Consider the following 23,935-nt stretch of genomic DNA (forward strand, 5'->3'; position numbering starts at 1 on the left):
AGCATGCTACTGGGGAAGAGTAATAGAAATTCAGGAAAGATAAAATTCAAATGGTCATTAAATCATCTATAATTTCAAAGCAGAGGAAATTTCACATCTGCTGAAGATGTTTTCTTTGAGGTAAAAATGTGCATATGTGCTGATCGCTAGTATATTATTTTAACATCACACTGATAATTAAGCACAGATTAGAACTGAAAATTCATAGCTTCTTAGAGCACAAAGGAGCCATCTAATTTGAACATTTTGTTTTATAAATGAAAATTCTCACAGTTGGAATTTCTGAGGGTCCCAGATGAATAGGCTCCAATCAGTAATGCTTAGTAACTTAAAATTCCATTCACCTGAAAATTCCTCACTGCTGGATTTTCTGAAGGACCCCACAAGCAGTCTCGCCATGCACGATGTATCAGGCTGGATTTGTATGTTTCGGGTCAAAAGTCCAACCTCTGCAGCCAAACGAATGTATCGGCCATCCTCCATGACATGGACACTTCCTGGGACAATAGGAATTGGGCAAGAAAAAAAAAAAAAAAAACTTTAAAAACCTATTTCGGAAATTGCCAGCTGGGGACCCAGAGAACCTGACAAATGAAAACACTCCTTTCCCCTCGGAAGTCCTCCCAACATTAAGGTTGCTTTTCCTCGGGCATTCTCCACAAATGTCAGTTGAGAAATGAAAAGCTCGTTCACATATCTCTCTTTGGGATCAGAGTGAGACTGTTCGAGCAAGAATTCATTTCTCCTTAATAACTGTGGGTACTGGGACAAGGAAGTCAGGGCACACCTGTCCAATTAGTGGGTTCCCCAACCTCCTTCCTTAAATTCATAGGCGTGAGACCTGAGTGTTTGGTTGTACATCGTCCGTGGGCCTCTTTGATGAGAGTGAAGAATCCCAGACCGACTGAGGCAGTGACAGAGCTAAAGCAGCCATGTATAGGAGCAAAGGGACAAAGAGCAGCGGCAGTGTCCTCTCCTGGTGGGTCTTAAGCTAAGCACTGCCAAAAGGAGCCTCCTCAGGGGTAGGAATTGAGCGCCCCACTGGCGCACCTTACACTGCACCTTACATCCTACCAGCAAGGACTGCTGGAGACTTCTCCTTTCTCTTCCACTTTTTAAAAAAGAAATCATCCTTGGAACTATGATTTAGAAATAGCTTTACATAATCCTGCTAAATACATGTATGTTCCTCTCCCATATCAGAGACAAAAAGATATTCCCTAATCTATTTCCATGTTTTATTACTTATTAGTAAGAGTTCTTAGATTAAATATATTTATTGGACAGAACAGGAAACTCATGGTTATTTATAATTTATGTGCAATGTATTTGAACTGTGCATAGTGTATAAAAATATACTTTTTTTGTGAAAAAGGTATTTGGCTTTTTATCTTTATTTTTTTTAATAGTAGTAGTAGTCAGTATATCAAGTGTCAGGAAGGACACATTCCTGAGTATGGGAAAAGAAGTCATTATTTACAATAACTGCCAAATTCTAAGTGATTGTGTGATTCAGTGTGCCAAGGAATGAACTGGAAATTCAGCTCCCCTGAGGTTTATTCTGGCTTAGCCATGAAAATGCCCAGTGACCTTGAACAAGATGCTTGACCTTCCTGCTTGCTTCTAGACTTGCTATTATATGTAAAAAGCAAAAAAAAACAAAAAAAAATCCTTCACATCTAAGTATTCTTTAAAAGTTAGGCAATACAATTAATGAAGGAACAGAAATAAAGTTTCTAGGATGAGTCTAGGGAACAGCAAGGTATTATCCATTCCCTCTGAATGGCTACTGGACACAAGATCCCCGGGTGGGTTGCCTAACACATTCTTCCTGGCTCATTCACTTCCCTTACCCAACAAACCAAAGCTTTACCAATGTGCCGGTGTTTGAGCCGTTCATGGACCCTAACATGGTGAGCCTGGACTTCTTTCACGGTGAGGACCTCTGCTTCATGAGGCTCATAAGAAGAGGAGCTAAGAACGATTTTGTCACGGGGCCGCCAATCCACCGTGTCCTCTACTATAATTCTGTAAGAGCACAAAAATAGTATCAAGTCTACTGGCCGTGCAACACAGATCACCTACTAACTCCAAACAGAAAAGGAAATCCACGGCAACCACCAAATCCCACCAGGGAGATTGACTTAGAAATAACAAGTCAAGACAGAGAAAAAACATTTCTGTGAAAAATTTAACGCTCATGGGGTCAGTGGTCTGGCTTACGTGTATACATTACAAGGACTGCAAAGTGATTCTTTAGCCATGAAGTCCAAGACGAACAAACAGGGAAGAGTAAAAGTTCCAGGGTTTACTACATGCCAACTACACGTGGTTTCTTAGAACAGGAATCTTCCTCCCTGATTGGGAAACAGCTTGAATAATAAGGGTGTTTCAGAAGAAATCTTTTCTCAAATTTTCTAAAGAACTGTTTTGCCATTTTTGGACAATTTATCGTCACGTATTGAGGCTCCTACCTTCACAGTCAGACAGAGAGAATGTGGATCCTAGAAACACCACTTACCAGCTACGTGACCTGAAGAAGTCACTTTTCTAAGTTTCACGTCTTCATCTAAAAAGTGCCAATATCAAAAGCTTCCCTCTGACATTCCGTGTTACTGAAGGGATTAACAGGATGCACTTCTGGAGTGTGCTATGTTCCAAACACTACGCTTCCACCATAATATGAAACAACGATGGTTTTGTTCATTTTCATTTTTTAAACTCACATTTAATAAAACTTCTGTTCAGTCTTTCACTGCCGCCTAGCTTTTCCTAGGGAATATGTCTGCTGTATTCTTCATTCAGTCATTACCAACTTCAATGGCATAAGTTTATTTTAATAACCTGCCTCTTTTGCTAATGTCCACAGTTTAGCAAGCTTTGACAAGAGATTCTCCTCTACCCATAAATATTCACCCAGGCAACAAGTCCATGTGAAGGCTATTCAATCATGAAACATTTATTGATTAACAACTGGTATGCACCAAACAGCATAGTAGGTGCTAGAGGCGTAATGGTAAATAAAACATATGTCATTTGCATTTTTAAAAATGACAACTTAGATTTTGACTAGTAGACATCCTTAAAGAGTTTACCGCAAGGGAGGGGAAATACACACATGTTTTTATATAATATTAACACCAAAAAAAAAAAAACCTTAAATAAATTACAGGGAATCGTTTGTGGACCAACGGTATGAGTCTGCTATGAACCAAAGATTATAACTAATTCAAGTCTGTACACCTGAGCTTAGACAGAGAGGGAGAGTCACAGAAAAAAAGACTAATGTCAATTGCTGTAATTTTAATGAAAGAATTTAGTCCTACCTTTGTTCCTGATTTGTAGTGACATCCTAGTTACAGAATATTAAAGCAACTGCTAGCTTTTAAAGGCGAAGTAACTAAACTCCAAATGATGAAATAACAAAGCTCAATACTAGATCATTGAATGGAGCCAGAGGTTGGGTTAGGACAAAGGAAGACTGCTGATTAAGTCCAGGTTCTTTCCACTAAATAACATCGCTTCACCTGTCTGACTCATAGTCCTTCCCCAGCTAAATGGTAATAAAAAGCAATATCAGGGTGCCTGAGTAGCTCAATCAGTTAGGTGTCTGACTTTGGCTCAGGTTGTGATCTCGGGGTCCTGGGATCCAGCCCTGCATTGGGCTCTGCTTTCAGCAAGGAGTCTGCTTCTCCCACTCCCTCTGTCCCTCCCTTCCGGTCATGCTCTCTCTCTCAAATAAATAAATAAAATCTTAAAGAAATGCCCCCACAGCTCAGAATGACATCAAGATAATCCACAAAATTATAAAAAGTCTGTGAACCATACAATGGAATACTATGCAGTCATTTAAAAAGGGCATTGTAGCAGAGCATGAATTATAAGACATTTTGTTCATGATGTGTGGATTGAAAAAATCAGGATATAAAACAATATGACCAATTTGTTTTTTAAATAAAAACAATATATGCGGAGAAAACAGAAGACAGGAAAGATGCACAGTAAAATGTTAGTCCACCTACGGATGGTGAGTTTATTAGTGATTTTCACTTAAATCTAAATTTTCCAACTTAACAGGTAATACACCATAGTAAGAAAAAAATACTTTTTTAAAAAGAAAATAAGGCTGTGGATAAAAAGTCACACCAAAGTCAATTAGCAGCACAAATGAAACTGATCCTTTCCTTCATAGTCAGTATTATCTGGATAATTTTTTTATTATTATCCATACTGCTGAATAAAGTTCTTCAGACGATAGGCACTATAATGTTCTGAAAAGTTTCTTATGAAATGAGTTGAAATTCATTTCTTGTGGACACAGGATTTTTAGGGCAGTGACTTTGAGATCTCTGCTCACCCCCGGACCATCAGCCACAGTGTGGTCTCTACGCAGGCCACAGTACTGCGCTGCCATGAGGCATGATGAGGGCCCACGCCTGCTCCTAGGGACTTCCAGAGAGTCCACCCAGGCCTAAAGAGAACCCCTGGCCCTGTGTTGGGTGGGGTGCCAGGGCCCTTCCGTCTCTGTCTTAGGAGGCCTGCCCCTTCTTCCCTCCTGCAAGGCCCACCTTGATGGGGCCAGAATCTGCATAGACAACGACTCCCAGCTGGTCCTGATGGGACGGGCTGCATCTTCCACCCCGATGGCCCTGGCTACAGCTGCTGCTTGTACTTGTGAACAGATTTTTGTCTATGCTGAGAGTAGGCATGTGCAATGTTGGTAGGAGATACAGCCCACCCTACTGGCCTGTCCCAGACTTTTGTTTTGTTTTAAAAAGAAGTCCATGTTCTTTATTGTTGTACCAAAAAGAATGGGAAGACCCAAAAGTAAATTAAACATCACATTTGTTTACAACACTATCTAGTTCTTCACATTAACGTACTATTCAAACAACAGAAAGTAGGTAGCAATTTAGGGATTGAGAAAGAGATAAAAACCAAAAAATTCCTTTGGACCATGTTTATTCTACATCATGTCTACACCGTGTGTTCACAGAGACATCTTCTTTTACTTCGCTGTCCAGGAATTCCGTTGTATATAAAATCGAACCTGCTCAGAAGCTGAGGGACACTAGAAATGACGGGTCCATCTCCTGGTGCATTGTCATACAATTCCAACAACGGTGCAGCCACCTGCTTGTAATTTTTAGGGACTGCAAACAAGGTGGTGTATGCTATGATAAGGATGGATGCGTGTCATCCTACATTTGTTAAACCCCACGGAATGGACAACTCAAAGAGTGAACCCTAATGTAAACTAAAATGAATGAAACCTCATTCCCTAAGTTCCTTAAACAAGGGTTCTGCTCCAGCCAGATGAATCTGCTCACTCTCCCAAGAAATGGCTTTGTGCTTCTCACCCATCACTTGAAATATCATTGTCCTTACTCTGCCCTTCAGTCCACTCATTCTTAAAAGCTGAGTGAAGTTCCTTGGCCCTCAAAAAGTCTTCCCATGGGCGTCTCTTCCCCACTGAACACCCAACCCCACCTCTGTTCCACCCCATTTTGACATCATAGATACTACTGCCTTGCAATTGATTTTGTTTTCTTGCTTTCTGTGGCTACTCAACTTTGATACCGTTAGGCAATATGCAATAAAAATATGGCTACATAGCTATATAAGCCCTATAGCACATAGCAATGTTCTTGACAGAAAGAAAAAAGAACTATTGAAATCTTTAGTCTCAGTTTTATATTAAAAATATAAATGAACTTAAGTTGACCTTTTCCATTAAGGCTTCTGAAACCTTACAGGTTCATGAAAATTAATCTCTCCTCTATACTCCTGAAACCTTGGGAATCCATATGTCACGAGGACCGTATACATATGGCAAAGGAGTGTGGCACCTTCCACTTCTGTGTCCACACAGCTGTAATGGTAACTTCAAAGAAAATCATGGTCCCTGTTATCAAGAACTTAGATGGTTCTGTAGGTCAAGTATCAGTTTTTCTTCAATTCCAACATCCACACTTTCCACTGACCGTCTTCTATTGTTTGGTTACCCTTCAACCATTTCAAGAAATCCTACCTTCAGGACTGCTTGAAGCCCAGCTGTCTGCTTAGTACTAATAAGAGTCCTATAGCTACAGGGGAGAGGACAGACCTTTTTGTTCTGAGCAAAACACACCTAAAACAATAAATAAACAAAAAAATTAAAAGAGCTGTTTGCAACATAACTGGACCTAAATGAAAACCATATGAAAAGAGAGAGGAAACTATGAATAATTGCTGCAGAAGTCTCCTGAAAGAAAACCTTTAAAAATATATAAACAAGATGTCATCACAGTTTTCTTTACTTTGGCACTAACATTTTATCTAGTTTTGAGTCAATATAGTACTTTTGGTCAAAAGAACCTAATTACGAAAAAGGAAAAAAATGTATGCTTTCCAATTTGATTTAAAAAGTTTTTACAACCATGCATAAGGCATCCATATATAAACACCTACCACTTAAATGGATTTGTTAACTAAACGTTGGGGAGGTCTTAATGATGACGGCTGCATTTGACCACAGGCTCAGAGTGTCCGGAAGCCAAGATGATTTCTTCCCAGGAATAGGGATAGCCATAGATGTCTGAATTCTACTAACACTGAAGGTTTGTTTTTAAACTTCAGTTTAAATTTTTTTTCTTTTTTTTTTCCAGTGTTATCAAAAGGTACTGCAACACCTCAGCCTGCACTGGACAATGTGAGGTACTGAAGAAAGGGAATGGCTGTAGCGATGCCAACACTGATGTTGGTAGTAAGGAGTTATCATAAATGTCAACTAGTTCTCTACCTGGTCTCCTTTCTCCTTTTTTCCCATAAAATCCATCACATCTTTTCTTTTCTTTTCTTTTTTCTTTTATGATTTTATTTTTATTTATTTGAGAGAGAAAGCACACAAGCAGGGGGAGAAGCAGACTCCCTGATGAGCAAGAAGCCCAAAGCAGGGCTCCATCCCAGGACCCCAGGAGCATGATCTGAGCTGAAGGCAGATGCTTAGCTGACTGAGCCACCCAGGCGCCCCTCTCCACACCTTTTCTGAGAACTGCTCTCCTTAACTACCATCCTAATTCTGTGTCCTAGTGAGCACTGCTGATTATAGTTCCACAAACCCTATGTGAAAGGGTGGGCGAGGGATCCAACCTGCCTTTGTCTGTGAAAATCCTTCCCTTGGACTTCATTGTATCAGCTTTATTGACATATAATTGACAAATAAAACGTAAGATATTTAAAGTGCACAATGTGTGGATTTGATATATGTAGACGCTATGAAAAGATTGACCTCATTGAGTTAATTGACACATCCAACACCTCACACATTTACTTTTTGTGTGTGGGAACGTTTAAGTTCTACTCTCAGCAAATTCTAGTGATACAATACAATGCTATCAACGACAGTTGCCTGGACTTTTGAATTGAAACTAAGGAGAGAGAAAAATTTACTCTCTGGTGGTAAAGCTAGGAAAAGCCTGACAGGTCTGGGTTCACTTGTACCCCACAGAATGTAGAAAACTTTTCTTCTGTAGATGCAAATAAGGTCGACATAGAGAAATAAGAGAGGTTGGGGGAGGGCCTGCCACAATCTCCCAAATGGATTGAGAAAGGCTCCTTTTACTTATTTCTACTATAACCACAATAACTACCATGTCTTAAAGCTCACTTTGTGCCAGAAACTGGGCTAAGCACTTTACATACATTAATTCACTTAATCCTTCTAACTACTCTATCAGGGGAGCATTTTATTCTTATATCACAGAATAAGAACTTGAGGGTCAGAAAGAATAGTTTGCTCAAAATTACACAGTTAGCTAATGGCACAGTTAGAATTACTACAGTCTGCCTCCCTCAAAGTTCGAGCTTGTTTTCATTGTAGCATACTATTTCCATCCTATGTTCCTACCTCATGTGCCTTTTCCCAGCATGGAGACAAGAGCCAATCTGAGACCAGAACCCACTAGTTCACTGGACCAGACAGAATCATCTTCTTTTGGGGGCTACGTACTTAATCTTGAACTCCTGCCAATAAATGAATAAGGCCACCAACTCTATATTCTAATATTACTTGAAGAAAATTGTTATAGTAGAATAATGAAGTTTGAGTAATAAGCAAAATAAATTATAGTGGTTTTTAAAAGTAAACAGAAGATTCTCATTTATTAGATGATATACCACTGAATCAAGAGGCTCACTCAGTAAGTTCTGATTTCCAGAAAAGACACATCCATTCAAGGCATCAGGCATTTATTAGAAGTCTTCTTTGTGTTCTGCTGTGTACCAGGTGCTAAGTAATAGACACAATCAATAAAAAACAATATTTTCCTGTTCCTGTAGAAGCTACTTGGAGGAACAGGACATAGACAGTGTAAGTAGCTTAGGATCAGTCACCAGGAAGCATATTTTTATTAAAATCATAAATCAGAAAACCACATTCTATAATTCAGATGGTGAGAAAATCAGTGTGTGCTGGAGGGGAGATTAAATGTCTTGTGGAAGATGTGGCAGATGCTCAGGATAAGCAGGGAGCGTCAAGGCAAGAGGAGATTCAAGAGCACGGTGCACCTCCTTATTTTACTTATCAAGTATTTAGGGAGCCTCGCAAAAATAATTGTTCTGGACACTCAGGTGTGAAGTGGGAATGTATAAGAAAGGAGAACAAGAAGTATCCAAACAAAGTACAAAGAACACCGTCACTAAGTTGATACAGGAGATGGCAGGATAGATGACGTCAGCGATGACGTCAGCGTGGAAGGCCGGAGTCCTGGGGCAAGGTTGAGGCGACACGTGATATGTTGTTTAGTTCAGAGTTATTTCCTTATAAATAACAGAGAAAGTTAGTACATCACAGAAGAAACATAGAAAACAACAGGACAAAGGGACTAGATAAGGCTCTCTACACTGTCTTTCTCTAAAAAGTAAATGAGAAAAGGAATAAGAAAAAATATGAGACCTTTTGAGGAAGGTTCCCCATAAACCTACTTTTCCCCCTGTTTCCTCTTCTCAGTAAACCAGAGCACTCCTCACGCAGTTGCTCAGGTCAAAAGGTTTGCGGTAATCTCTGATTCTTCTCTTTCTTCTACCCAATCTATCAGCAACTCATATTTCCTCTGTCTTCAACATGTACTTCACCATTCTGTCCTCTTCCTTAACTACAACCCTAATTCGAGCCACCAGCATGTGTCACTTGAAAGACTGTAATGTTAGTGCTCTGTCCTAACAGTCTCTCTGCTTCCACTCTTGTCCCCAACAGTCAACTCTCCACACAGCATGAACCAGATTACAACATGAATTGGACCCTGTCCCTGCCCTGTTTAAAATTTTGCAATGACCAGGATAAAATCTAAAACGTTTACATAGGATTGATTAAGTAACCATTTAATTTTAAAGAACACACCATCACCCTTACGTGACTCACAGCGAGACCTCTACTTAATACTGAAAATGGGTAAAAACCCAATTTCTTTAAATCTAAGTATAAATTTAAGTATAATTTCTCTTGACTTATCTGAAGTCCAAAAAATCCAACATGTTGTTCATCAGTCTCCCCCAAAGTCAACTGAAACAAGTGACAGTGAAGAGTAACTTAACTTAGAGATAAATTTATATTATAACGTAGAACAAAAGAATGTAATATTGTTTCAAATATCTTGCTAAGCCTACTTTTATCGGTGGTATGAGAAATGAGTCTCGGTTTATAAAGTTAACAAGAAATTTTTCTTCTGAAGATTTCACTTCAATGTTCTTCATAAAATAAATCAATTATACACAAATAAATTCAGATATATAATTCAGTTGGTGAAAATCCATAAGGAGGTCATATCTGTCCCCGTAACAATGCGTTAGAAAGACTTATTAAACTGACTTTTAACATAAAGAAGACCACAGATCAATGTTTAAAGAAATGGTTTGAATAGGTCTGTACTTCAGTTAATAGTAGACTAATATCAATTTGCTAGATTTTATCATGTCTAGGTTATGAAATACATCATCAGGGAATGTTGAGTGAAGGGTACATGAGAACTCTACTATTTTTGCAACTTTTTGTGAGGCTTTAATTATTTTACATTTAAAAGGTTGTAAAAAGGAAGACTCTCCATAAAATGGATGTGCTATGGTAATTACATAACATTCATAGAAACTCATTAAAAACTCCTCATCAGGACTCATACTAACAAATTTTGTTTTTAATATTTTTTATTATATAGAACACTAGAACACAAGCAATGGAATCAGACAAACCACGATTTAAAAAAAAAAGAAAAAGAAAGTCAGCCCCAGGAACTCTTAGCTTTATAAGCCTGGAAATTTTACTCAACTTTTCTATCCTCAGTTTTTGTATCTGTAAATGCAGATCATAATACCTAACATAGCACTGAGAGATTTAAATGAGATTATGTATGTAAAATGCTTGGTAGATGCCTGACAGAGTAAACCCACATGTAAGAACTCATTAAATGGCAGCTAGTCACACTAGATAGTTTTCATTCATAAAATTGAATTTCTTTTGAAAGAGCCTATAGCTCTGACTCTGAATGAGGTTTTTAACACATTCTTGAGAGAAAAATCCATTCAATATGGCTCTTGCCAAATTCCAACTTACTAAATTTATAACTAAAGTTTCGTATTTATCCCTGCTTGAACTGCCTACTTCACATTTCTTTATGGGTATCAGGCACTTCAAAGTCAACAGGAGCAAATCTGAATTCATAATCTTTTCCCTGAAATTTAGTTCTCTTTTAGTGAATGGCATCGCCTTCTCTCTCTTCAATCCAGAAACCAAGAAAGTGCCTTACATCCAATATATCTTATAGACTTATGTCTCCTGTCTCTACATCTGTCCACTTCTCTCCGTCGGCACTTCAGCTCCTGACTACAGGTTATGCTATCTCTTGCTTGGACGTCCTAAGTGGTGTCCCTTGATCTGTTTTTGACTCCTCCTGCTGTCTGCACTGTCCCTAGAATGATTTTTTTTTTTTAAGGTATAGGAATACGATTACAAACTCTACCTCCCACCCAAACTATCCTCTTAGGAACTTAAAATAGTTACACAATGCTCCTGGAAGGTAAAAAATAAAATTCTTGATATCGCCAGTGAATATACCCTGACCCCTAACTACTCCTGGGAACCTGCTTGGTCCCTGCTCTCCAGATCAGCCAACCTGGCCTTTTCCCTAGTCCCTCATGTTCCCCATTCTTCCTCCCAACACAGAATCACCTCTTGGGCCTCTGCTTCTCAATCATCTGTGCTGACTCTATCAACTTCTAAAGAATTAGAGTGGCCCCAGTCTCATTTCTAGGCTCCAATTTTCTCTTCTTCCTGGCTTCTTGATCAGTGACATCATCTACTTCCTGGATGACTCCCCATCATTTTCCACCTGAGTCTTAAACTACATATCTTAATTGTCTTCTTGACATCTCTACTTGGTGTCTCCAACTTAGCATGTCCCATCTTCCACCCTGACAAATTTGGTCCTCTTCCAGCCTTCCCATCTCAGTGCATGTTTCCACCATCCACCAGGTTGCTCAGTCAAAAAATCTGAGGCACTTCCTTCACCTCAACATTCAATCCATCGGCACGTCCAGACAGCGCCATCTCTTCTCTCCCTCCCTGTTGTCTCCTCTATAGTCTTAGCCACCATGATATTTGGCCTCCACTGGCCTCCTAACGCATAGCCTAGCTTCTGCTTATTTCTCCACCACTCATCATATAGCAGCCAGAGTGGTTTTCAAAACATAAGTCAGAGTCTATCCATTGCCCTCTGTTAACCCCTCAGTGATTTTCCCTCTGACCTCTCACACCTAAACAAGGTACCATGTGACTTGGCATCTACCATATCATTTCACTCTCCCCTCTCTGCTCACTCTGGTCCGGCTATAGTGACCTTCCCTCTGTCTCCCACTCCCCAAAGGCCACCTGAGAGACAATGGTGGACCGGATGTCCCTCCTTCACTGAGCACTCTAGCCCATTCTCATCAGACCATGCAATGCCTCCTACCATTCAGATCTCAGCTCAAGTTTTCCTTCCCCAGAGAGGTCTCCCCCTTCCATTCAATCTAAAAGGATAACCTGTACACTCCCCAACTATTTTTGATCATACCATCCTGTTTATTTCCCTGCTAGTGCATTTTATAATGTGCAACTATGTTGTTTATATTTCTGTATTTGCTTCTTTATTGTCTCTCTCTCCATGAAGATATAAACTCCCAGAGGACAGTGATCTCTTCAAATTTGCCTCTACATCATCTCCAGGGCTTATAGCCACACCTGGTACATAGTAAGTGCCCATCAGATATTTGTTGAATGATTGAATGCTGTTTGCTCTTGTTGGAGTGCTCTTTCCACACACCCCCACCCCACTCTGCTTAATTGAGGCCCACTCGTTGTTTAGTTGTCACCTCTGAAATCACTCTGCAGGGAAGCCATCTCTAACCTCCATTACTGCCTCAAGTTCCCGTATTCATGTTTTCAGAATCCTATAAATCCCTCCTTCATAGCATTTATCCCATATGTAATTTTACATTTACTTTATATTTATTTCATTAATGCCTGGATACAGAGACCATGTCAATTTTTACTTGTTATTGTATTTCCAGGCCATAATTCAATGTTTTACATAGGGTAAGAATTCACAAAAATTCTGTTGAATAAAACAATAACAATGTTCAAAGGTAATAACTACTCTATGAAGAAATTCTGTACATACAGAAAAGCACATCAAAGCAGTAGCCAGCTACCATCTCACCCACAGGGATCCCTGCTGTTCTGTATGTCCTTCCAGACATTTCTCTATCCACATATATATATACATAAATGTTATTTTAGTTTATTTACAAAACTAGGCTAATATATAATATTAGCCTGAATGCCCACATCTCTTCCCCTTTGTCAACATGGAATTCAATCATCTTCCCCTTTGGTAATTAAATATTTTAAAATAGTGCTCAATTTTGTTTTAATTAACATTTATTTCAACTCTAGTAGGGAAGAACATTTTTCCATGTGTTTGTTAGTCAGATGTATGTCTTCTTTTGTGGCTCATGTATTCAAACTCTTTAATGTTTGTTCTTCTAGTATGTTCATCTCATTTCCTTTTTATTCCTAAGCATTCTTTACATATAAAAAATATAAGCCCTCCAAGTGTACTATCATAAATTGCAAATATTTTCCATTTTATCATCTGCCTTTGCATTTTGTAATTGGTATGCAAAAATATTAATTTTCTTAAATACTGATTTTTTTATGTTGTCAAATCTATGACCTCTTGCTGTTATAGTTGTTGCATTTCTGAAGAGAGGTCATCCCCAATTTAATATTGCATAATATTTACTTAAATGTTCCTCAAATAATTTTATAGTTTTATTTTTTACATTTATTTTTTAATCTACCTATATTTTTTTCAGAGTGAAGCATAATTTGAGAATCTAATTTTATAGTTTTCTGAAGTGTTTACCAATTACTCCAGCAAAGTCTGCAACTAATTTGAAATGCTAATTTATTTGAATTCTAAGTAATAATACATACCTGAGTCTATTGCTACACATTCTCTTCTGTGTTGTTGCCAACAGCTATAAGTAATTATTCACACTGAAGGTATAGATATATACACATTTTTTTAAAAATTTATTTATTTATTTGAGAGAGAGAGAGAGAGGAAGAGGAAGAGAGAATCTCAAGCAGACTCTTCACTGAGCTCCAAGCCAACATGGGGCTTGATCCCAGGACCCTGTGACCATGACCTGAGCCAAAACCAAGAGTCAGACACTCAACTGACTGCAGCACCCAGGTGCCCCAAAGGATATATTTTTCAAAAAGTAACTGGTAATATTGGCTATCTTCAAGTGTTTACTGTTCCAAAAGACTTAGACTTAGTGAATCAGATTTCAAATGCATGTATTTGACTTGTTATTAATGTTGCGTTAGATTTAACATCTTTAAAATATTTCCATTAATGTTATGCATCACCATTTATTCTAATCACCTTTTATGCCTCTTACTAGTGTTTTATAGTTTTGTTTCCATTCCTCCTGTAATTTTCTTAAGTTTATTTCTAGATATTTGAATTGAAATTCAAATAGGATTTTACATTAAAATATTCAAAAGCTATTAATTTGTGCATTTACTGAATGACTGCAATGATGGTTTTTCAGACAATTCTCTAGTGTCCTAAGACAAAATAAATATAATCTACAAAAAGCTGACAGTTTGGATTCCTTTTAATAGTAAAAACTGATGCCTTTTTTTCTTGCCTCGATACATTGGCTAAAACTTTAATAATAATATTTAGAGATTATTTTAATACACAGTAATTTTTAATGTCAGTTTTTCCACAAAATAGAAAATTGCCTGTTTGAGAGGGATTTTTAATGATTTAATTTGTATTACTATTTAAAGTAGTGATTCTCAACTAATGGCCAAACCACTCTATTAAGAAACATTGATTTAAAAGAATATCCTTAAGAAAATAAAATAAAGGAATATCTTTGTAGTCTTAATTTACTGTTTATTCCAAAAATGCAAGCTGAATTTTATTAAATGTGTTTCTGTTTTGTATCAAATTGATCATGTTCTTAGTCTTTATATAGATTGCTTCGATAAATTATATTAAGGAATTATTTTAAACCATCCTTCTTTACTTGAATAAATCACTCAACTGTCATTTTTTTTTCCTAATAAATAACTGGATTTCATTTGTTGTTGTTTTATTTAGGTTTTTTTTTTTTTTTGTATTTCATTTACACTTAGGTGTTGCTCCAATTTTCTTTTTTTGAATTACCTTTAGCAGCTGTTTTAAAAATTATTTCATGAAAATAAATAAAGAAAAATAAAAGTACTTTATGCTTGCTTCCTAAAATTAATTGAAAAGTTTCACATATTTTCTTATGCTATGGAACAGATTATACAACATAAAAAATGTCTAATATTTGAATGATTGAAATATTATGCCATCAGTTTATTTGAGCCAAATGTATTCTTGGGAACAAATCTTTGATAACTGCATGTCTTTTACAATTATTGGTGGTTTCAGTTATATTCTTCTCTAACCAATTATGATAATTTATATTCCTACATATAATTTATTTTTTTAAATTTCAGAATGGTACTCTATAGACGTATACATTTTATTATAATTCTAATCTCTTTGGTATCTGTTACCTTTGAATTCTCATTTCTGAGTTTACATATTGTTTCCTTTGTATAATTAATGTTATTAAAGATTATAACCATTACCACTTTAAAAATTTCAAGTCTACAAATTTGCTGCTTTCTAATTCACCAATTTCTGCCTTACTTTACACAAATCAATTTCATTAGATTTCTTGGTTATTTTGTTTCTGGTTTCTCACATTGACAGCTTAGTTTGTTTATTTTTGTATTTTATTATTCAGCAATTAAAGTATTTAATGTGATGACATGTTGGTCACGACTCATGCAATACTATTACTGCTATTTTGTTAGCATTCTCCTGCTGGAGTTTTCATCTCCTCTATGATACAAAAGTTATTTAGGAGAAGGTTTATTTTTTCTTTTCTGCTCTTTTATCTTGCCAGAGGTTAAGATTATTGGTTAAGATGTTCCTATCTTTACATTTATTTTATTGTGATCATATTCTATATCATTTCTGTTTACTAAAATTTGTTAAGGTTTTAATTATATTTATATTCTGGGGTAAATTATATTTATATTCCTTGTATATATAAATTAAATTGCCTTTATTACATTATTCAGATTTCTTCATGTTTTCTTTATAATTTTTAACCTAGTTTAAACGTTAAACACTGAAAGGGGGGCACCTGGGTGGCTCAGTCAGTTGAGCATCAAACCCTTGATTTTGGATCGGGTCATGATCTCACGGTCTTGGGATCCAGCCCCATGCTTAGGATTCTCTCTTTCCCTCTCCCTCTCCCCCTTCCCCCACCATGTGGCTTTTGCTTTCTCTATCAAAAAAAAAAAAAAAAAAAAAACTGAACGAGGTAAGTAAAGGTCTTTCATTATCATTTTTGTTTCTGTCAATTTCCTCATTTTTTTTGAGATTTCCTTTATATATTTCTATATTATGTTACCTGGTATAAAACTTTCCTGACTCTTGTGGTCTCCCTGGAGATTGAATTCTTTATTAATATATAATGTATTTATTTTATACACTTAATTTTTTCTTTTCTTATAATTTTGAGTCTTTTGTTTTTGTTTTGTTTTTATTTCAATAATTCATTTTATCTAATATTTAATTAATTTTTTTCTATATTAGTTTTATTTTCCTCTAGTAAAAAAAGTGATTACATGTTGATTTATTATCCAATTTTTTCCTATGTGGGGTCATTTTTAACAATCATATTTTCTTTATTTAATTTTTTCAAGAAAGGTATCTTTTTTTTATTTTTATTTTTTTGTTATGTTCAATTAGCCAACATATAGTACATCGTTAGTTTTTGATGTAGTGTTCAACGATTCATTAGTTGCATATTTTCTTTTTATAACTGGAAGATTTATTCTTACTTTCTTACTTCTGTTGGTTCTTTATACCTTTTTTGTTGCTTTAATTCTCTTACTCTTTAATTTTCTTCTCCTTCTCTATTTTACTGTTTATTTTATGGCTTCTTTCATTCTCTTTCCTCTCTGGTGGTTTGGAAGGCATATACCCTATTTAAAAAAATTTTTTTTAAAGATTTTATTTATTTATTTGACAGAGAGAGAGAGAGAGACAGCCAGCTAGAGAGGGAACACAAGCAGGGGAGTGGGAGAGGAAGAAGCAGGCTCCCAGCAGAGCAGGGAGCCCGATGCAGGGCTCGATCCCAGGGCCCTGGGATCATGCCCTGAGCCAAAGGCAGATGCTTAATGACTGAGCCACCCAGGTGCCCCCCCTATTTTAAATTCTGCTAGAACAAACTGACTCATCTTTACTTCATATGGCACTAATGTCCCATCATCAGTTTCCTATGGCCACAGGCCCAGGTTGTAAACCCAGAGTTTTATCCGAGAATTATGACCTGTCATGGATAGTCTATGTGTCAACTTGGCTAGGTTGTAGTGCCCAGTTATTCTATCAAATGCTAATGTAGGTGTTTCTTCAAAGGTGTTCTGTAAATGTCGTTAACATCTACAATGAATTAACCTTAAGTAAAGATTACCCTCAATAATGTGGGTGGGCCTTAGCAATCAGTTGGAAGGCCTTAAAAGCAAAAGTTTCCCTGAAGAAGAAATTCTGCCTCAAGACAAGGTTCAAGACTTTGCAGTCTACCAACCTGCCCTCCAAATTTTGAACTTACTATCCCTCCGAAGAACATAAGTCAATTCCTTGAAATACATCTCTTTATATATACTATTATATATACTATATATTATACATACACATGTACAACCTATGGGTTATATATATTTATATAAGCAGAACCCTAACTAGTACATTAACTTCTCAAATTTTATGTAGTTTCTTTTATGGGAATAATTAGACTTTGTCTTAACAGCCATATTTACAGTATACAGTATTATATTTAACTTATTCTAGTGCTTACCTTTAAAATAGACACTATGCCTTTACAGTATTCCTGAATTTTATTCATGAATTTTAAGTCAGTTTAAGCTCTTTATCAGAATATCTTTTTGCATTTTTTTCAGTTCTTATAAAGCAAAGATATATATATGTTTTTTTACTTTCACATGTAAACAGCAATTTTAACAGGGTATCCAGTTCTTTGATTGAAATCCCTAAACATGTATGTATTTTTCACCACTAAACATGTATATATTTTTCCCTAAACATGTATATATTTTACAACACTATCTTCCTATATTTAATGGTGTAGAAAATTCTAAGGTTAAGAAGCTTTATGTTCCTTTATGTTTTTCTTCTATTTTGTTCACTGCTTTTTCTTGTAGTGTGTGGATATGTAGCAATCATTATTCTTGGCATCGACGCCTTCATATTAAATGTAAGTACTCTCAGGTTCACTAGTATATTTTAGGTGGAGTTTTCATTATTCTTTCTGTTGTAATTACTCTGTGCTCTTATTAAAAAAGAGCAATTACCTATATGTACTTGGCATTTTCTTTCCTCTATTTCTAATACTTTCTCTTTTATGATGTTTATCTCCTGATCTTGTGTTCTGCATTCAGGTAGATTCCATCAGTTTGCTCTTCATGGTGCCTATTCACTTTGAGGCAGTGGCAATTTCATTCTTTACCACCTCCAATGCATTATGAAATTCTGTTACTACATTTTAAATTCCATAAGATTCTTCATATGCTTCATCTCACTCCTATTTTATTTCTATCTCTTCACCAGCTATCCTCTCAGCTCAGACTATTATGATGTCACTTTACATTTCATCTATTATCTCATAGAATTCATATTTTTAAAGATTTATTGATAGCAGTAAACATGTATTATCTAAACTTTACTCCCTAAATAAACTATAGACTCCTCTGCCTTTGGTTTGTTGTTCTTCTTCTACTATGTTACAAAGGTTTTTTTAAATCCCTTTTAGTCCTTATTTTATCATTTATTCTTCCTTGAGTTTTGAGTCTTAACCTAAAATTTAATTTCATCTTGTAACAAAACAGGAAACATCAGCAAACTAAACAAGCAAATACATCCCTAACTTACTCTCATTTCTTACCTCTCATTGCCTGAGGCGATGTCAGCTGCAAGATGGGTCCAGGATTTCTTAGAACAAGCACCATGAAGCTGGACTTTCCCATATACTCCTGAAGGGAAAAGGAGCATCAGCCGGATAAGAAATTTTCAGAGGAATTAGGGCCACCTACATAAAACTCACGAGAGACCTTATTGTGCAAGATCTGTGATATGGAAACTATATATCAAGATGTCCACCTTATCAAAGAATACTTAAATTCTCTATTTTTAGCAGGTTGAATATATGTCACATGGCTATGGAAATTACTCTCGTTCTCTCAAAAGCTATAGAGAAATTAATGCTACACCACATCTAGAATCCAAAAGTTGGGAAATAGACCATTCCAATGACTAACTAGTTAAATTCTACCACTAAGTGACTCCAAACCATTTGTAATCCTGTTGGAAGTTAACTGGTTTTGATATTTTATGTTATAGGCTTCATTTTCTAAAAGGCAAGGGTAATTTTATTCCCTGAGGAAAGAGATTTGGTGCTATTAGCTTTGTTTTCAGTGGTTGGACCTCATATTTTTTTGTATTACAGATATCAAAGGATAGATCTCTAGCTCCTTTGTTTCAAAATATAATTTATTTCAGACTCATAAATTAAAGTCGTACCCGGGACATGCTTGATGCAGTCCAGTTTTATTCCTTCAGGTCTTTCCTCTTACATGTTTTATTGCCATTTAAAATCACATGAAGCATAATTCCTCATATTCCAGAGGTCTCAAAATGTTTTGAGCATGAACCCAAGCAGTAACAAAATTATGATTGTGCACCCCTAATGCATGTGTATTTATTTATTTTTAGAAAAACTACATATATATGAATATATTCACATATGTTTGAACAGAGCTCTAGCATTTTCTTCCTGAATCCAGATGTATTGTCTGCATACCGCTGGATTGGCACATACCATGGTACAAAGACTCAAGGTACAAATACTATGTGTTGGGTTTTAATCCAATGTGAACAACAGCAACAAAAAAATCTCAATTAACTAGAATCTAACCAACTGCTTATGTTACTACCTATATTTTTTCCATACTCTAATTTAGAAAAAAAGTCATAAAACTTTAATTGGGATTAATGGAAATGTAAGAAATACTCTCACTTTCAAGAGATGTTCTGGGGGCGCCTGGGTGGCACAGCGGTTAAGCGTCTGCCTTCGGCTCAGGGCGTGATCCCGGCGTTACGGGATCGAGCCCCACATCAGGCTCCTCTGCTATGAGCCTGCTTCTTCCTCTCCCACTCCCCCTGCTTGTGTTCCTCTCTCGCTGGCTGTCTCTATCTCTGTCAAATAAATAAATAAAATCTTTAAAAAAAAAAAAAAAAAAAAGAGATGTTCTGGAATAATCAATTTTTCATAATAATAGTCATATGTATATGACTATATACATATATACAAGTTTCATATGATATCATCATCATCATCATCATCTCAAAAAAATTCCATCTTCTTTACTGTTGGCTAAGTAAACTAGGAAGGGGAGGAATGTAAAGTAATTTAGAGAAATTTCCAACAACAAAAATTTTAGCAAAAACCACTTAATTTCCTTAAATTTGAGTTATACAGAAAATATGATTGACCAGACAAGTAAATTTCTTGATCATTTTCAATCATCAAAGATCTACTGTAAAATTACACCATTTCTCCGTTATTTCAAGATTATAATACTCAAAGAAATTAGGATCTGTCATTTACTTACAATGTCACAAAATTGTAAGCATGCAGTGAAATAAATATATCATTCTTTATTCAATTTAATATCAGAGAAAATTTTAAAGCCCCTAGCTTTGCCACATGGCTGGAGTCAAGGATTAAGACAGACATCCTTGCATACTCCTAAAACAAAGTTTCATCCAACGTGGTGCTGCATTAAACAGAGTGGACACCACAGGCAAAAATAAATCGAATGTTCCTGCTATCCATTTAGTTTGTCAACTTGAAAAAAGTAAAAATATTCTTGAACCCCATATTCTAAAAAAGATAAAAGCACAGATGAAAAATCCTTTGGAAACACTAAAGCTCTGTCGAAGTACAGTACTATCTGGCAATGGCTATCCATTATGAAACTAGGTTATCAAACTTCACACCATCCTAATATGGTTGCTTCCATTTTACTGGTTGCTTCTTAGAAAATTAGTAACGCCATAGAAAGAAAGTGAGAAAATGCTAGAATAAGCAGCCTTTTATCCCTGTCCCTTAAAATGGAGTTAGTGAGGCTCACATCCTGGTTGGTGCAAGGCTGGTCCTGGCTTCTGTGCTCCTACATAGGTCAATTTTAAAATAGGATTTGGTGCTGTGACAGTATCAAATGAAGAAACTGTCAACAGTAAGTGTTTCTTAGTAATCTAGAGATCTACCAATTTAAGAATATCTCAACCACCACATAGCATTTATAGTTGATAACAGATTCTTAGTCCAGGCTTCAGTGTCTGACCAATTTGGATATAAATCTAAGCTCTGACACTACAAAGCTGTGTGGCCTTCTGCATATTGTTTGTCATCTCTGAATCTTATTTTTGACAACTGTGAAATGGAGACTATTACAGGAGACCTGGTATGTGAAATAATAAATATAAATTATCTAGAAGAGTGCCTGGAATTTAGTAGGTGTTCTATGGATGGTACTTCTATATCAGAAACACACACATTTCATTTCATTTTTAATAAAAAAACTGTATTATACTCTCACCAATTGTTCCTGGATCAATATGAATTCCATTGAAACGGTCACAGAAAACTCCCTCTGAGGCTCTAAGAAGAATCAGAAGCTTTTGTTCTTTTTCTAAGGGATTTTTCAAAGTACCTGTTTACAAAGAAAAGTATATCATTTAAGTTAATTTGAAATTAAAAGAGAGAGGAGGAAATCATGATGTAATTTAGAGGACGCAAAGTAGATGTTATCATGTAGGCTATATGGACAAGAGCCAATGGTCACATAGATGAAATAAGAAACGGGGAAAAAAATGGGATGCAATAAACTTCTCAGAAGTAGACTGAACTACTGCTCAGCAAATATTCACTGTCCTTTCTCCATTAGGGAAGGGTATACTTCCCTGACTTACTAAAATTTAGCCAGTCATGTGACTTGTTTTGGCCAATGAAATTTGGGTAGAAGTGATAGTAATACCAGTTCTGAGTTGATGCTTTCAAATACTTCCCCAGTTTTCACCAGATCATTTGCAATTGTGTTGCCTGTCATGAAAGGAGAATTCCTTAAATAACGCCTAGTGTCTGAATGAAGAGACATACACCACACACCTGAATAGAATTGCATAAGCTGGAACTGATGTTAGCATAAATATTTGCGGTTGAAAGCCACTGAGATTTGGGAGGTATTTGTTACACACTATTACAGCAAAACCTGGCTGATACACTGTCTGTGGCTGGATCTCCAAACTGCTTGACATGTATTTTTGGATTTAATCCTCACAGCAAACCTGAGAAGGAAGCATGATTCTTGTCTCGGTTTTAAATATCCATACATAAGAAGGCTTAGAGGTTAAGGGATTTGTCCAAATTTATCCAACTAGTATATAAGAGTCTGAATTTGAATGATGGTGAATTTGAACAATTTATGCCAAGTGATTTATTAAACAAGTACTAGGTTCTTTTCTAAGCCTAAGTTATTTTAGCAGCATAAGGAGACCATCTGTTCAGGCTATGAAGGTCAGCGTTACTTTTGACTTCTGACTTCATTCCATTGATGCAAACAGCAGAGTTTGGTCACTTTTACAGCATGCAAATTGTTTGGGGGAATTCTGCTGGAATAGTGCATGTATCAACCTAACGAAGGGGTTATTTTCTGCAGAACATACATTTTAAGATACAGAAAGTATTACCAAGACTTCATTTTTCAAGAAGCAACCAGGGCAAAGATAGTCCCCAAACTACACCCTGGAACAACAGGTTGACAAAGAACATCTGTTAGCAAATGAGACTTTCCAGTTTAGAAATTCCTGAAAACATAACCAAAACTGAGGTTCTAATACAGTGTGAAGTCTATGAAGTCCCTGGTAAACTGAAAATTGCCTGGTTGTCACTTTGGTGCATAAAATCATTCTCCTCAGCTGGCATTCCACATACACACCTGGTCAGCCAAAAAGTTCCCATGTGAGTGTGAGTGTGCAGCTTGCTACATCTTTATAGTCTAGCCTTCACAGCCATTAGTCCACGAGGCTGTGTTGAAAGTAAACCTCCTAGAGGTAAGGCAATCTGCCTGGAGCCATATAGCAGGTCAGTGGGCAAGGATCAGCCCCCACAGCCTGTGTATACCCAATGAATTGACTAAGACCACTGCTACTCCACGCAGGCAAAGCCAATCCTCAGCTGAGTGACTAATGTATCCTCTCAGCCCAAACAAAGACGTGTTAGAGCTGAAAGAAGGAAAGCAGGGGAGGAGGAGAATGTTAAGAAAAATGTGTGTGGTGTAGTTCTTATCTAGCAGCTTTAAGTCTGTCCAGTAAGCCGTTTTCCAACTGTGATTTCATTTATTTCACGGAGGGTAGTTTAGATTCTTGGGAGGAAAAATGGCCTAGCACTAAACAGATACCAGAGAGAAAAAAGTAGGACAGTTTTTGCCCTAGAGAAATGTATGCAGAGTCCCACAAAGAGAGTTCAGCGTTCCTCTAAAATCAGAGATTAAATCAATTATGCAACCCCAAACTGCAGCACATGTGAGCTTTCGCAGAAAGTCTGGGCAAAATTAGTCTCTGCCGTGATATTTTGGTATCTGAAATGACCAGAGTTTGATTTTTTTGTGTGTGATGTGGGGGAAGGGAATGATAGAGGATAGGGACTAGGTAGAAAGAAGACAAGAAAGAGCTAAGGGGGGGAAATTATGCTATTTTCACATGAAAAGGCAGTACCTCTTGCATTTGTAAAAGCTGGTGAATGGGAAGCCCTAAAGGCCAGGCTCCTCTTTTCTTCTCAAATCTAGCAATCAAAGAGAGGTGAGGACTCTCACCAGCTTGGGCTTTGTCCCTAAATGACAGTGGCCACCTCTGAGAGAAAGCTCTCAAGATAATGCAGTTCCTCTCTGGTTTTCCTTTTCCCAGCTGCTTCAAGGTGCTCTAAACTGTAGCAAAAGGCATTTTTCAACTTGGATGAATTTAGATACCCATGAGGGAGGGGAGATCATTGTCCCTGCACTGCAGACGTGCCCAGTGTTTTTGCATACATGATTTCACTGAGTTCTTCCAACCCTCTGATGGATTATTGTCGAGGTTCTCATGAGGGAACTGAGACAAAGAGAGGTTAGGTAACTTGTCAGAAATTACACAGCTAATAAGTGGTGAGACTTGGCTTAGAC

The 23,935-nt window shown here is 36.7% G+C and overlaps 1 protein-coding gene across 1 annotated transcript in view; it reads right to left on the reverse strand.

Annotated features, from left to right (window-relative positions):
- Positions 1 to 23,935, reverse strand: part of PKHD1 (PKHD1 ciliary IPT domain containing fibrocystin/polyductin) — a 453,280-nt gene that overhangs the window by 126,873 nt on the left and 302,472 nt on the right. The window contains exons 55-58 of the mRNA XM_034648265.1: positions 21,317 to 21,430; positions 18,601 to 18,688; positions 1,874 to 2,028; positions 345 to 497 (exon numbers count right to left, since the gene is read on the reverse strand). Of these exons, the coding sequence (XP_034504156.1) occupies positions 345 to 497; positions 1,874 to 2,028; positions 18,601 to 18,688; positions 21,317 to 21,430 (510 nt within the window). The remainder of the gene's footprint in view (positions 1 to 344; positions 498 to 1,873; positions 2,029 to 18,600; positions 18,689 to 21,316; positions 21,431 to 23,935) is intronic.

The sequence above is a fragment of the Ailuropoda melanoleuca genome, chromosome 19 (genome assembly GCF_002007445.2).
Source record: "Ailuropoda melanoleuca isolate Jingjing chromosome 19, ASM200744v2, whole genome shotgun sequence".
In the NCBI taxonomy this organism is placed as follows: Eukaryota; Metazoa; Chordata; class Mammalia; order Carnivora; family Ursidae; genus Ailuropoda; species Ailuropoda melanoleuca.